General features: G+C 47.9%; 1 protein-coding gene across 1 annotated transcript; it reads left to right on the forward strand.

Moving 5' to 3' along the window:
• Positions 1 to 9,012: 9,012 nt before the first annotated feature.
• On the forward strand, positions 9,013 to 11,163 carry F5J12DRAFT_787124 (VPS28 protein-domain-containing protein; the record flags this gene model as incomplete). The annotated part of the gene is made up of 12 exons (XM_051743582.1): positions 9,013 to 9,088; positions 9,156 to 9,229; positions 9,341 to 9,497; positions 9,554 to 9,715; positions 9,899 to 10,115; positions 10,224 to 10,305; positions 10,380 to 10,487; positions 10,581 to 10,675; positions 10,791 to 10,851; positions 10,907 to 10,953; positions 11,003 to 11,079; positions 11,150 to 11,163. The coding sequence occupies 12 exons, from the start codon at positions 9,013 to 9,015 to the stop codon at positions 11,161 to 11,163; spliced, it is 1,170 nt and encodes a 389-aa protein (XP_051594613.1).
• Between the last annotated feature and the right edge of the window lie 2,335 nt (positions 11,164 to 13,498).

Raw genomic sequence — 13,498 nt, forward strand, 5'->3', positions numbered from 1 at the left:
AGATGATTGGTCGTCTTCAGAATCAGGGTCATTTGAGGTATCGGATTTTCTTCGAATACTATCTGAACAAAAAGGAAAGGAGTCTTCTACGAACTTGGCAGTGCGAGATAAAATGATCTTTCGACCATAGAAAAATCGATAGCCTTTGGTTTTTGGTTCGTATCCTAAAAATATCATTTCGATTGCATGTGGGTCCAATTTATCTTTTCTCTGTTCTTTTGGCACCCATACATATGCTTTGCAACCAAAAGTGCGAAAATAAGAAATATCTGGAATTTTGCCAGTGAATAATTCAGCTGGTGTCTTGAATTGTATCCTTTTGAGCGGTGTTCTGTTGTACACATGAAGTGCACAGTCAAATGCGAAGTTCCAGAATTTCTTCGGAACACATGCATAGTGACGAATAGCTCCGGATTTTTCCAGTATAGTTCGATTGAATTGTTCGGCACGACCATTTTGTTGGGGTTGGTCAGCTATTGAAAGCTGATGAGCAATTCCTCGAGAGTTGAGGAGCGCTTTGAAAGTATTTCCCATAAACTCTCCCCCTCGATCCAAACGGAGAGTACCCAATTCCAAATTAAGTTGTCACTGCATAGCAAGCAACCATTCGGTAAAGTGTTGGTAGGTGTCGGATTTATGGCGCATGTAAATGCAGAAGCCAAAGGAGGAATAGTCATCAAGTAATGTAAGAACATACTTGGACCGGAAATAGGATTCAATGGGAAGTTCCAAAAGGTCGGCATGAACCAATTCTAAAGGGCGAGTTGCACGTTTCCAGGAAGGTTTAAATGACTCTGAAGCCATTTTGCCTTGTGCACAGCCCTTGCAGGACTGAATCCCATGGAGAGGGATGTCAGGAAGACCTAATCGGCGAGTATGATGTAATATATTATTGGCAGGATGTGCCAGCCGATTATGCCAAAGTGATTCGGCATCCAATTTAACCATCGGGCAAAGGACCGAAAAAGCATTGGAGGGTGGAAGCGGAACGCCCACAAACCAATGTAACGGTGAATTAGGTGAAGCTAATCGTGCTTCAACTAAAATCCGGCTGTCAGGTGTTCGGATTACTTCATTGTTTGAAGTCGCTTCGCTTCTATATCCCCTGTTTAGAAGCATATTTCGAGAGCATAATCTCTTCGAAAATTGAGGGCTGTATACCACATTATCCAAGGAAAGAGTGGAGCCATTTTCTAGCTGCAACACTACAGTTCCTTCACCGATTAAATTGACTTTTTGTTTTCCAGCAGTATTAGCAGACTGCGGAGTAGAATACTTTTTAAAGGACAAAAAGTCAGAATAATAAGGGGTCACATGATGTGAAGCCCCAGAGTCAAGCATCCAAATGGACTCGCCTTTTGGCAGTGTGATGTTGGCTGAAATATCCAAAGGATAACAGTCATAAGCATCTGATGCATTGCGGTCGAATTCGCCAGGGTTATAACCACTGACAGAATTCTCCGGGTCAAAGTCAAAGTCCGGTACATCAAGACAAATAAAAGGACGAGGACGAATATAAGTCCTCGGATTTGATACACTCGCATGAAACTCTGCTAATGATACTGTAAATGGTCTGCGAGATTTTCGGGAAGACTTGGAAGAATGTCTGTTTCCTCGAATAACCTGCGACTCATCATCTGCAGAATTCCTCTCTCCTGCCATGTGTATACTAGCCAAGCCGGCAGCTCCCATTCCATTCTCGGATTGGAGGGGCGAGCTAGATACAGGCCCGGCTCTCGACTCAGTAGAGGGAAACGGAATCCTCCTCGATAGAGGATCCGAGTTCTCCCGTTGTAAGGGTTCCTGAAGGGATATACCCATTCTGAAACCCGTCGGTTCTGAGGAGCGATAGGCACGTAGGCAAATTGAGCAAAGACATGGAGAGTCAGATCTGGGTAACTTGACACGAGGAGTCACTAACTCAACTTCGCTAATGAAGGAGTTTTGGATCTCCTCCTGATACCAGTCTGAGAGGGTACCATCAGGTTGGATGGGTAAGGTAGGGACATGACCAACATGTTCCATGGCCATCTCAATATCCTCAGCGGTTAACTCGGGAGAAAGTTCCCGAGAAGCGAGAATGTTATGAGTGCCAAGAGGAACATTCATATTGGGACGAGGAATTTCGGTAACTTGATCATCCGGAGAATACTCCGGAGATGTGTGGCGGAAGTTGATCGCATTAATATCAAAGTCATCATCAGGGTATGATTCCAGGACTTCTTCAACTGATGCGAGGTTAAACTCCTCAGCACCTTGTCCGGGAATGTCAAGCTCGTTGGCATTGGCTTTTCCTTTGCCTTTGCCACGGCGACGATTCTGGTTTCGTCCACGGTTAGACGAACCACCCTGTTGGTTCTGATTTTGACCTTGATTATTATTTTGCGGGTAAGGCTGGAAGCCGCCTCCCCCTCTTCCGCGTCTACCACGAGAACCTCCTCGGCCACCACGGCCACGTGAAGAACTACCACCGCCACCACGATGGTCCTGAGTATTATGGGATCCTTTGCAAATGTTGCACAAAGGTGGTTTATTCATGCGAGATAGTAGGGAATTAGATTCCCGTTTAACAGTGGTTTGGGAACTAGACGATTCCCCAATTTGTCTTGGTAAAAGTGATTGTCCGGACCGATGAGACCAGAGTTCCTTCATACAAGGAATGACCGAATCTGGGTCTAAATGTGCGGGGTCAATTGACGATAAGATATTTGTGGGAGCTTGATCCCATGCTGCTGTCATTGTATGCACTAACAACAACGACTTCATTTTATTGTCCAAGGTAATGCCTTGACCAGATATGGTCTTAAAGAGCATATTGATCTCCGCGATCTTCGCCATGAGATCATCCTTGGGTTTTATTTGAATTCGGAGAAGCCTTTGGAATTCCATAAACGTGGTCATGGCAGAAGGTTTGCCATATTTAGATTCGAGGTCATCCCATTTTAATTTAGAAGTCGCGTGTGCATCAACGGAGAGTGCGATCATCGGATCGCAGTATAGCGTAATGCAACCTTGCGCCCGAGAATCGGAAACGCGCCAGATCGCAGCAGCATCTGCGTCAGCAGGTAAAGGTTCGGTACCTGCGACAATACCCCACACTCCCAGAGTTTGGAAGTATGCTTTCATCATAACCTGCCAAACGGCATAGTTCATCCCATTGAGTTTCGGGATGTTCTTTCCAAGACCTCCTTCAGAAGACATTCTAATAAATGTCGAGGATTAGATGGTCGTAAAGGAAAGATTTCCTTGGATCGGTGATGGAAGGATTAAGATCTCCTTGGAAGGAAGCGCGTAAACGTTTACGGCGCTTGCAGGCGCGGGACTTTTGTCCGGGACGATTCCGAGTACGTGGTGATCGATGTTTTATTTTTAGCTCTGGTTCCGTGCCTTTCTCAGCGTAACGCCAATCGGCGATGCGAGAATTCCGCTGAACATTATACTCGAGAAAATCGAAGCATAAGTCAGGGAAATAATGGTAGGATAAGAACGACCATCCCATTTCATGAAGACCATGGGGGTTCGAAAAACCTAACCATTCTGAGGCACAGCTATAAGGAAAAGGAAACCAGCCGTAAATTCGATTACCATACTCCCTAGAAGCCAAGATTTCGTAACAGTTGTAAGGGCTATCTAGGCAGGGTTCTAGAGATCCATCAGGATACTCGAGGAATCGGCCTGCGGATGCGTACGGTACGTCCATCGTACCGGGAAGAGGATAGTTTGTGCTTAACTTCGGCAGCCGCGCGAGACCTTGCAAGAGCGTTGGCAAATAGTCCACGACGTCTGGGTTGGACATAAGTTTGGCCAATATCACTGGCCATCGCACGTTCGAGATCCACATAAACTGTCCCTGTTGAGGGCCAGTAAACGAACCTGCGGTAACCGGTAGCGTCAAAGTACCAAAGAGTACTTCGAGCTGCGTTGAAACCTGTTCGGGTTTCGTCCATATCTGCGACCGCCTTAAACCTGTCGATGAACTCCAGTAGTTGGAGGTCAAAAAGATGTCCCCCAGGTCGTCGCTCTCTGAAGAGTGGGGGGACACAGTCGACGTCGGTAATTCCTTCTCTCCAAAGTCCTCTGTAATGGCTCTCCAGATACTCGTGCCAAACCCTGAGAGGAGGGACGAGCTCGCGGAAGGGATTTCCCGAGACGTAGAGGGGATGGCAGTTGTAATACACGTAGACGAAGGTGTCGTGCGTGATCGTGGAGGCCGGAACGGTCCAGAGGGCAGGATCTTCATACGTAAGACTGGGAAGATCGCAACCGTTAAAGTGAGCGATTGCATTCGGAGAGGAGAGGAAGGAAATTTTAGGGGCGAAGTCGGTCAAGTAACCGTGATAAGCAGTATGGATACCGGGAAATTCGAACGGGGTGTCGAAGCCAGGATACGTCGGGAAGCCATCCCAAGTCACCTCGATCTGCGAGAGAGGGACATGGGCAAGCAAGGGCTGCGGGCGCACGAAGAAAGATCTACTTGAAGGTACCGCGTAACGCCAGTGAGAGCAATCTCTAACATACAACGCCTCCACATATTCCACAACTTTTTTCACGTACTCCTCTCTCCATTTATTTCCCGCATACATGCCGTCACGAGTGTGGGCAATAGCAACTTCGGTACGTTTTGCGACAACGAGAGACATGCTGAATGAAAAGTATAAGACGACTGTTCCATAAAAGTGAAAGACGCAGCTAAAAAAGCAAATCGAACTCTGCGTTGTCGGCGACAGCGAGATCGACCTCAGCGATCAGGTGATTAGCCTGAGCGAGTGCGTCATTCAACGCCAAAACGAGCTCCGGGGGTGGAGTCGCTTCACGAACAGGAGGTGCAGGGTCAGCACTCCCTTCAATCGTGTAAGGCGGAACAGGGTTGAGGTCGGCGTCGTCGTCACGATCGGGAATAGCATGGAGAAGATAGTTGGGAGGCGGAGCCTCAACCATAGGAGGACGAAGTCCATCGCGAATAAGGCGTAGATCAGCTCCTACGGCAGCAGCGATGCGGGCGCGTACCCAATGCAAGTAGATATCTCGCCACAGTGGACCAGCCAAAGCTGCAGTCCAGAAGGCTACCGAGCACGCAAACATTTCCCTAAACGCTCCATATCCTCCAAGGGACAAATAAAAAATAGTAGTATAGAAAGCCATCAAAAGCGACACAATGTAAGCAACAACACTCAATCCCAGCACATCTAGGCCGTCAATCGGCATGCTGATATGGCCGTCGCCAGAGATCAGTAAATGCACAAATGACAATAGCACACCGACGGTTTAGATGTCGGGGCTCATAACCTATTGGCAGAGGAACGAGGACGAAAGGGGAAAAGGGCGAGAGCTAAAGACGAGCACTTGCCTTTATGATTGGATTGAGTGTTAGAAGTATACGGTATTGAATAAGAGCTATTGAGGCTTGAAGAGTAAACAGTATGAGATTGACTGCTAGTCTGAGGGGATACGGCAGAAACCCCTTGGTTTATATACATGTAGGTATGCGCACAGACCAGGTGACGCATATGGTAAGTAAATGTACTACCTACTATGTATAGTAAAGAATGTCATGGAACGCCGTAGAATAAGTGGAGTAAAGTGACATCATAGTGGAGTCACTTAGAAAGCATGACATCATATGAGTCATCACTTGTAATAAGCAAGTCTAGAACCGGTAGTAATTTCAACACTTCCGAGACCATATTGAGCAAGCGAAGGACTCGATGGAAAAGTCTGCGTAGTTTTCTGAACATGATCCTGTTGTAGAGGGGCATCTTAGTCTGAGTGGCGATCACAGCGAGATGGCTGGGATGAACTACCGTTGGAATGCCTCCTGCACAGCTCCTGATTACATGATGCAATTCAGTGCGCGAGACTAAGTTTCACCGTTGTCCAGCTGTTATGGCAACAATAAGGATGGCTCTCTTCATACCAGGTATCGACGTTGTAACCTACCTTCCATTCGTGGATGTCCCTATACTCATACCCTCCACACCATAGCAATGTGATTCGAGTGTTGCCCGGAGCCTGACCTCCAGTTGATCGTTGCTTTGGCACAGGCTCGTCACTCTGTGACGAGATATAGCGGGGTGCTCTCAAGAATATTTCTTTGAGTAGTGAATCAAATCTCACAGACATATGCAGTAACTGGATCCAATTGTGCCAGCTGCAGAGGATTATAGCCCAGGCAGTGGACGGATGTCAGGACCTATTAAAAACGTCACTGATAGACCGCGGATCTAAACTATAGTATCGGGAGGAGATAACCCGCCGGGACAAGGAAGCTCGCGGATGGCACGAAAGGCAGCAGACATCGGAGGCCCACCTTGTTGCTACGGAAACATTGTATAAAGTACCGATTTCAACCCAGCGAACAAGGAGCGAGAGAGGTATGTATGTCGTGCGTGTCATGGGCGGGTGATCGTGTTACTTAGATCAATTCAAGTGAAAACAAAAAAACTCCGATGTGCAGGAGAGATCCGAAGGCTGCAGCCGCAGGGCAAAAAGTACAAGGACTGTTCGTAAGGCGCTCGACGATGGCACAAGTCATGTATGAGACCGCTTGTGGTTCAGACTAGGTATCTGATCAACGCGGTATCCATAGGAAGCGCCAGATAATGAGTAGCATGCCATCGAAGTTGCACCGCTTCACGGTCTCTTGTGCATCTAGGGGATAAAAAAAACAAGTCCACGGTGTACGCACAGTTGCGTTTCGATGGAGATACGCATACAACACGGCGAGAACCCAGGGTCCGAACCCAATCCTTCGAGAAGGACATGCCTGGTAGGGAATTTGATTCGGAATCGATACGTGGATCCTGAACACTGGGACAAGGACGGTTAGTAATATTAAACTGTAACAATAAGAATTCCCTCCAGAAATAACGCCACTTCGGTGCCCCCGTAATGATTTACGGTACCTGTGCACGTCCCAGGAATATCAATCAATGGCAGCTCGGCATCGAGAACAAAAAACTCACTTACCGCATATGCATCGACTTTGTAACTCGCAAAACTGAGTCGCAATTTACGGACAGAACATCCTAGGTCGCAGGCAAAAGAGCTGAAGCGTCGCCGCTGGACGGGGACAAGGCAATCACGCGTGATTCCCAGGCATACGACTCTCAACAACGTTTCAACTACGAAAGACGTGAGAATCAAGGCTCAGATAGTCCTAAGAGCGGCCACTCAGCATCCATCTCAGCCCGCTTCTCAATTTCGCACGCAATGACAACGTAAATTCGACGGATGCATCGCGGTCGTGTTGGAACTTGGCCGTCCGTACCCATACACGACAGAATGACAATCTCCGCAATTGGGGCCAGTCGACGATGGTCGGCGCATCCCAGAAGTAAGGGAGTTGGGGAAACGAAGCAAGAGTGGCATACCCCTTTATTTTTCGACCGTAGACCCACCAGAGCAGGCAAGATTGAGGAGGGGATAGTTGCATCGCCATAGAAAAATAGTCACTGGCGTCGAAGACGAGGGAGGCGGTCGTCCGCACAATAATCAAGGGGGAGAAAGTGGAAGTACAATATCATAGTCTCTGAGGAACGGGACTTGTTTCTATCGTTGGGATCAGCTCGGATGGGGCGTCAAGCCTAGTAGACGGTGGGAGGGAGAGTTCGACAACGTCTCAATTTCATGGCTGTCACAGTGCTCAAGCAGCGCATGGGATTCAGAGATTGTTTGCCAGGAAATTTCATCGATACAACGCAGATAGCATGCCCAAATCACCGTAGCCAGAAAGCTGCACTTGAAGGAAAAATTGTACTCGTTCAACAGATTGTGTAAGCAAGCTATGGCGGTGCCGCGTCCTTCGAAGTCCCCAACCTTACATCCACATCCTGCTTATGATAAATGTGTCGACTGGACGCTCGACCCAAGAAAACATGGAGAACACCTACCGCGGAAGGCAATGTTATCGCCAATACGTGTCATGTCTCGCTGGCATCGGAAATTAACATCGCAGCCAGGCTGAGAAAAAAGTCGTCCACAAGACGCATCGTGGCTGTATCGGGTGGCTATTGTCTCGCTGACCTGCTAGTTCTCCCGTCGAGATTCGAAGTCATATGCCGTTACTGCAAGGACGAGTACAGTTGGAGGGCCACATGACGAGCAGTTCAGTGCTGCTGCGGTTGTTCCCATTTTAGTTTCGAGCCCGTGGCGGTCACCCCTTCTTGTCCTTTGCATATTGGACGTAGCTCATCCCAAGGCCGAAGAGCTCTGCGCAAATCGTTGCTCGTGTGCGGCCCCATCAAAAATTAGAGTGGTCAACTCGTTGATTAGGACACGACCGCCACTGGTTGATCGCTTGCCCACCGAACTCCTGCTACGTGTTAGGTACCCAAGCAGCGTGTTGTAAGGGGAAGCAAGATGTCGGTACAGCGCTGCGCGGCCGGAGGTATATCGAAGCTCCCCAACCCCGCGGAGCTACACCCGGCGCGTTGACAATAACAACATAGCAGTCTAGAAGACCCGTTTAAAGAGGAGCGGATGCCGCCTAATCAACGTGCTGAGTTGGTCGATACTGCGGGTCACGACCCAAGCCAAAAGTGGACTTCATCTTGGAACTTGGATGTCGAACTGACTGCTCAGGATTCTCTTTGAAAGTGGTAAGTGGTTTTCGATGTTCGCCCGCTAGAATGGTGTTACCATCTTACCAGGTGCTTCCCTTGCGTTTTTTCGTGAAAAGGTTTCTCTTGCATCGTGACGGACGTGAGATTTTTCGAAGTCGACAAGGTCCACCTCGACAACCCACCGTGCGATGGCCATCAATCCATAGGAGTCGCCTCTCTTCCCTAACTGTAGGGTTCTCCAATTTCAAAATGCGAATCGTTTCCCATGCGATAACCTCCGATCCAGAATTTTATGCCTCGCGGGCGTCCATTGATGGCATGTCCATAGAGCTGTGGTTGCTGGAGCGTGTGGGGGAGCTTCAGGGGTTCCAGGATCTGTTCATCAATGTGACTTATTTTTGTATTCGACTAAGCGCTGAAGATCTATTAAGGCGAGTTCATATCCACCATAATGTTCGAACGTTCTCTTCGTGACGATCTTTGCAACGAATCGAACGAGAATTTGGGACAACACCCGCCTGCGGACCGTACGTACGAACGATCGACGAGAATCTGAATTGAAAATGTTTCTCAGAAGTAGAAGCAAACGCCTAGGTGCTATACAAGCCAGGAATCAAATCCACGGTACCGATAAAGGTACCGACAACGTCCTGGTACAAGTTGTCCAAGTAAAGATATAACAAGAAGACTAACTGGTCCATGTCCAGAACTCGATATACCGCCATGAAATACAGACAAGCTCCTTTAATGCTGATCCCTGCTAACATACCGCTCGAAAGGTTAACTGCGCCGTCACATCCCATCCTCACAAGCCACATACACTGGCGGGCACCTCAGTGGCAGTGACCTCCACTCTCCCTAACGCGCTCGCCTGCCCGTTCGTCAGCACGTTCATCGCCTGGGGTGACACCGTAAACCCATCCTTCGACACATCCAGTGCAAGGACGTTGATAGTGTTCTTTGCATACATGATGGCATAACATTTGCCGCAGTTAGCGTCGTTCCAGTTCGCGCGGAGGAAAGGCAGAGGGAACGTGAGCAACGCGAAGTGGCCGAGCGGGAAGGTCAGGCAGCCGAGGAAAGGGCACGGGAAGCGGAGGAAGCAAATGCGAAGTTGCTCCAAGAACTGGAGGCGTTGAAGAGAGCGGTGGCAAGTACTCAACAGGCTTGATGGACGGTGCTGGCCGCACATATACTTATACCAGTCTCGCTTTTTCCTTGTCATTCCCGGACTGCATACGATACCACTCCATGCTTTTCAATGTTGTCATTAGTGGATGTCACGACATCTCTGTCTATCTAACTGTCTTATTACCATCACTCCTGGGGATCTCAAGCGTATACCACTGACATTCTGCTGCTGAGTTGGCATAGCTTTGTACACTCCCTGAGTACCGTAACCACGACGAGGCTGTCCCTCGACGAAGACGTCCGACTGTACACCACCAACGCAGAACGGGAGAAATACTCTCTTCTAGCTACGTTCTTCGGTATTGTAGTCGCACTGGACTTTCTGGAACGCGCATACGTCCGCGATTCAATTACTGCCGCTGAGTGAGTCCCACCACTATTTATCCATTCCACTGATCCTATCGGTCGGTTCAATGTGGAGCTCGTACATACTGGGGTATACGACGAGAGGTACTCGTCGGCATGCACGAGGTTGTTGCCGCAGTATATGACGATGCTCAAGTTGGTCAAGGATTCGATCCCGTCGATCAAGGAGTTCATGACCCGCTATCGCGTGAGTCCTGTTTCTCCTGTTTCTCCTTTCACCCGACATTTTGATCTTGTTCTGTACGTGCGGCGATGACATAGCTTGACACGCTTGCTGCGTTGCATAGGATCAAGGTAGGGGTACCCGTTACGGTGGATTCGAGCGAGGCTGGTCCGGAGACTGGAAAATGGATAGCTGAAACGACACAGGTAGGGAGATTCTTCGATACTCTGCTCACCTATTCCCCACTTCTCCGCGTCTCACCGTACGCTTGATCTTCGCACTAAACATGTAACGCACAGAACTTCATAACCTTCATGGACGCACTCGAGTTACGTCTACGTGCAAAAGATCAGCTACATCCTATCCTTCAAGAACTCGTTACGGGGTACACGAGGTTTAAGGGGAGCAAGGAATAGGAGGGAAGAAGTCGCATGGTTGGGTGGTAAGTGCTGTCAAATTCGTTCTTTACTTCCTCCTTCACACGCCTCACTCGCACACATTGCGAAAAGGTTGATCACCTTCAACGGGATGAAAGCCTCGGAAGAGCTAACAGAGGAACAATCAAGACAAGTGCGTTCGTTCAGGTTACAACTTCTGGAGCATAATCGACTGCATGTTTTCAAAGGATCTTGACTGGCTTGGAAAGGACATGAAGAATGATAAATGGCATGAGTAAGTAGCTTGAGCTTGTTATTGGTGACTGATATTTATATACTTGTAGGTTTTTCAACTCAGTCATCACTCAGGATCAAGAACTTTATGGCAAGAACATTGGATCCATCCTACTGCCTCTCCCCAGTGTGTACACAGAATCACCAGCTACTGTTTCTTCTGCCCCTTGCACACTGCCTACTCCTGGAAATCACAGCACATCTTGTATAATGCAGCCATCCATCATTAGGCAATCCTCCATGACCAACACATCACTGCAACCTGCCTGTGGTCATTGCTCGGGGGGTTTGCATGCTGGGGACAGTAATGAGGATCTGCTGAGTGAGAATTTCTAGTATTAACAGGCTGTTATCTATGCTTTACCATTTCTATGTTAACCTACGCATTGATTTATGTATACATGCAAGCTATGTGTTTTTTATGTGCAGGGTGAATGAGCATACTGTGATCAGGTGAAATTGGTGTCACACACCAAAGGTGTTTGGTGAGGTGGACATGGATACATCTGATGAATGGAGATGAAGACCATAGCCCTCATGTGAAGAAGGACAGCAAGGAATGTCAGCAGTCATCCCTCACACAAGAACAAGTCATCAGTGCCAGAGAAAAAGAAAGGGAGCAAGTTAAGCACTGGCTAAAATTCTTAAGTGCCCATGTATGGCATTCCAGTTTTCGACATATCTCCACCATTTCTACAGATACCAAGACCATTCCCACACTCGCTTGTAGTGCTCAGCCACACGATCTTACCTTCCAAAATTGGAAAGGATTTGCACACTCCACATGTTTCTACAGCACTCCCTCCAAAAGATGCTCATTTTGCTAAATTCTTCTGATATGGCTGCCTCTACATCAATCATTTCACTTGTCCCCTTTGCTAGGGGCCATGGCTACATATATCTACCAGGAGTTCCTACCAGCTTCTGTCCTGAAGCATCCTGGTACATCCCACCCTTGTCTGTGCCCTCTCAGCCCATCCAGCTTGGACAGCATGTTCTTTTTGTCAGTGTGACCTCTAGGAGGACATTCTTTGGTTGCCTCAGGTCTGTCATTCACTTGGAAAGGTCTTATGTGGTCATTTCAGTCTCTCTGGTCCAAGAAGCATATGGATCCTTCCTCCCTGCTCCCTGCAATGTCTTCATACCAGTCTTGTCCATCATTCTTCCAAGATTGTGACAGCTACAGTATAATCTACTGTTCCCCACTCTCCCTGATCACATCCATGATGAGTATGATGCACATCTTGCCTCCTTGTTGCAAGATACAGCAGAAGACACTCCCCCTTCATCCTCTCTTCCAACAGAGCCTCATTCATGAAGTTTTTATTTGCTTCCCTGAGAGGATGGTTTGGGGGGGAAAGTTGCAATCCCCTATGCTCCTGTCACCCCACAGACCCCCAAAGATTGACCCCTGTTGACATCTGACTCACCCTGTCCACTTTTGGATGTACTATATCAGCATCAGATCAGTGCTGCCTCTCTGTCATCCCACCTTGGCCTAGAAGCAATCTCTTTGAGATGTGACATGCACAGCCTCCCCCTAATGCGATTCCAGTGCACTTTCCCAGTTCCTGACATCACTTGACTCATACTTTGATGTTCTGACTGTCTTTGACTCACCTATTGCCAATACTTACCAATATTTTGACTTTGCTTACTGATTCTTTGCCTTTTGGCTTGCTAATCCTTACCAATGCTTACCAATGCTTTCCAAGATGATTACCCATCACTTACATTCCTTACTCATCAGTTACCAATCACTTACCAAGTGTTTGCACCTTGTTTTCCAAGGGCAACACCCCTGTACTGTATATAAATCACTGTACTTAGATAGCAAAAAAAGAAGACATCAGAGAGCCCCTCTTGCTTGCATTTTATCATCACTCAGTAATTCATTCAGCAGCTTTGATAGTTGAGACTTTATTAAGGGTCTAACTATCATCTACTTTGCTTATCCTTGTCTATCATCAATATACTTCACTCCAAGCCCTTCCTGAGCTCAGTGCAGCTTAGGACATCGAATTAAGTTGTCATCCATCCTTCTGTAGGCTGACAGCAGTCTACCCTATTGCATTCTCTCACATTCCTGCTCCTTCTTCATCAGGAGCACCCACAACCCTCAGCACTCATCTTTGAGTGTTGTAACTTGCAAAAACCCTCCCAAAGAACAGGTTATACCATCTAGGTACTGCATAGGCACACCACCACTTGCTCTTTTTGTCTTTTGTGTTGGTTTTGTTTGGTTTTCACCACTGAACCACACTTTGACTCACATCTGGAGCCCACCACAAGGGGTGGTCATTCCTGGATCAAGAAAAACCTTGTTCATGTTCACATCCTTCATATTCCTGCCTCCTAGGTCATCATAATCACCAGAGTCTATTGCTTTTCCCATCACAACTCCTATCCTCCTTATCTCATCGAATCTTGCCTGTAAATCCACCATATATCTCACTTCTATGTCATCTACTACCTCTGCTGTTTATCCACCCATGCCTCCAGCAGCTCCTCCAGCTGTTGCTGTTCCTCCTGCTCGCTCTGTCCTT

The sequence above is a fragment of the Pisolithus orientalis genome (assembly GCF_024613125.1).
Source record: "Pisolithus orientalis strain OTSU chromosome Unknown F5J12scaffold_87, whole genome shotgun sequence".
In the NCBI taxonomy this organism is placed as follows: Eukaryota; Fungi; Basidiomycota; class Agaricomycetes; order Boletales; family Pisolithaceae; genus Pisolithus; species Pisolithus orientalis.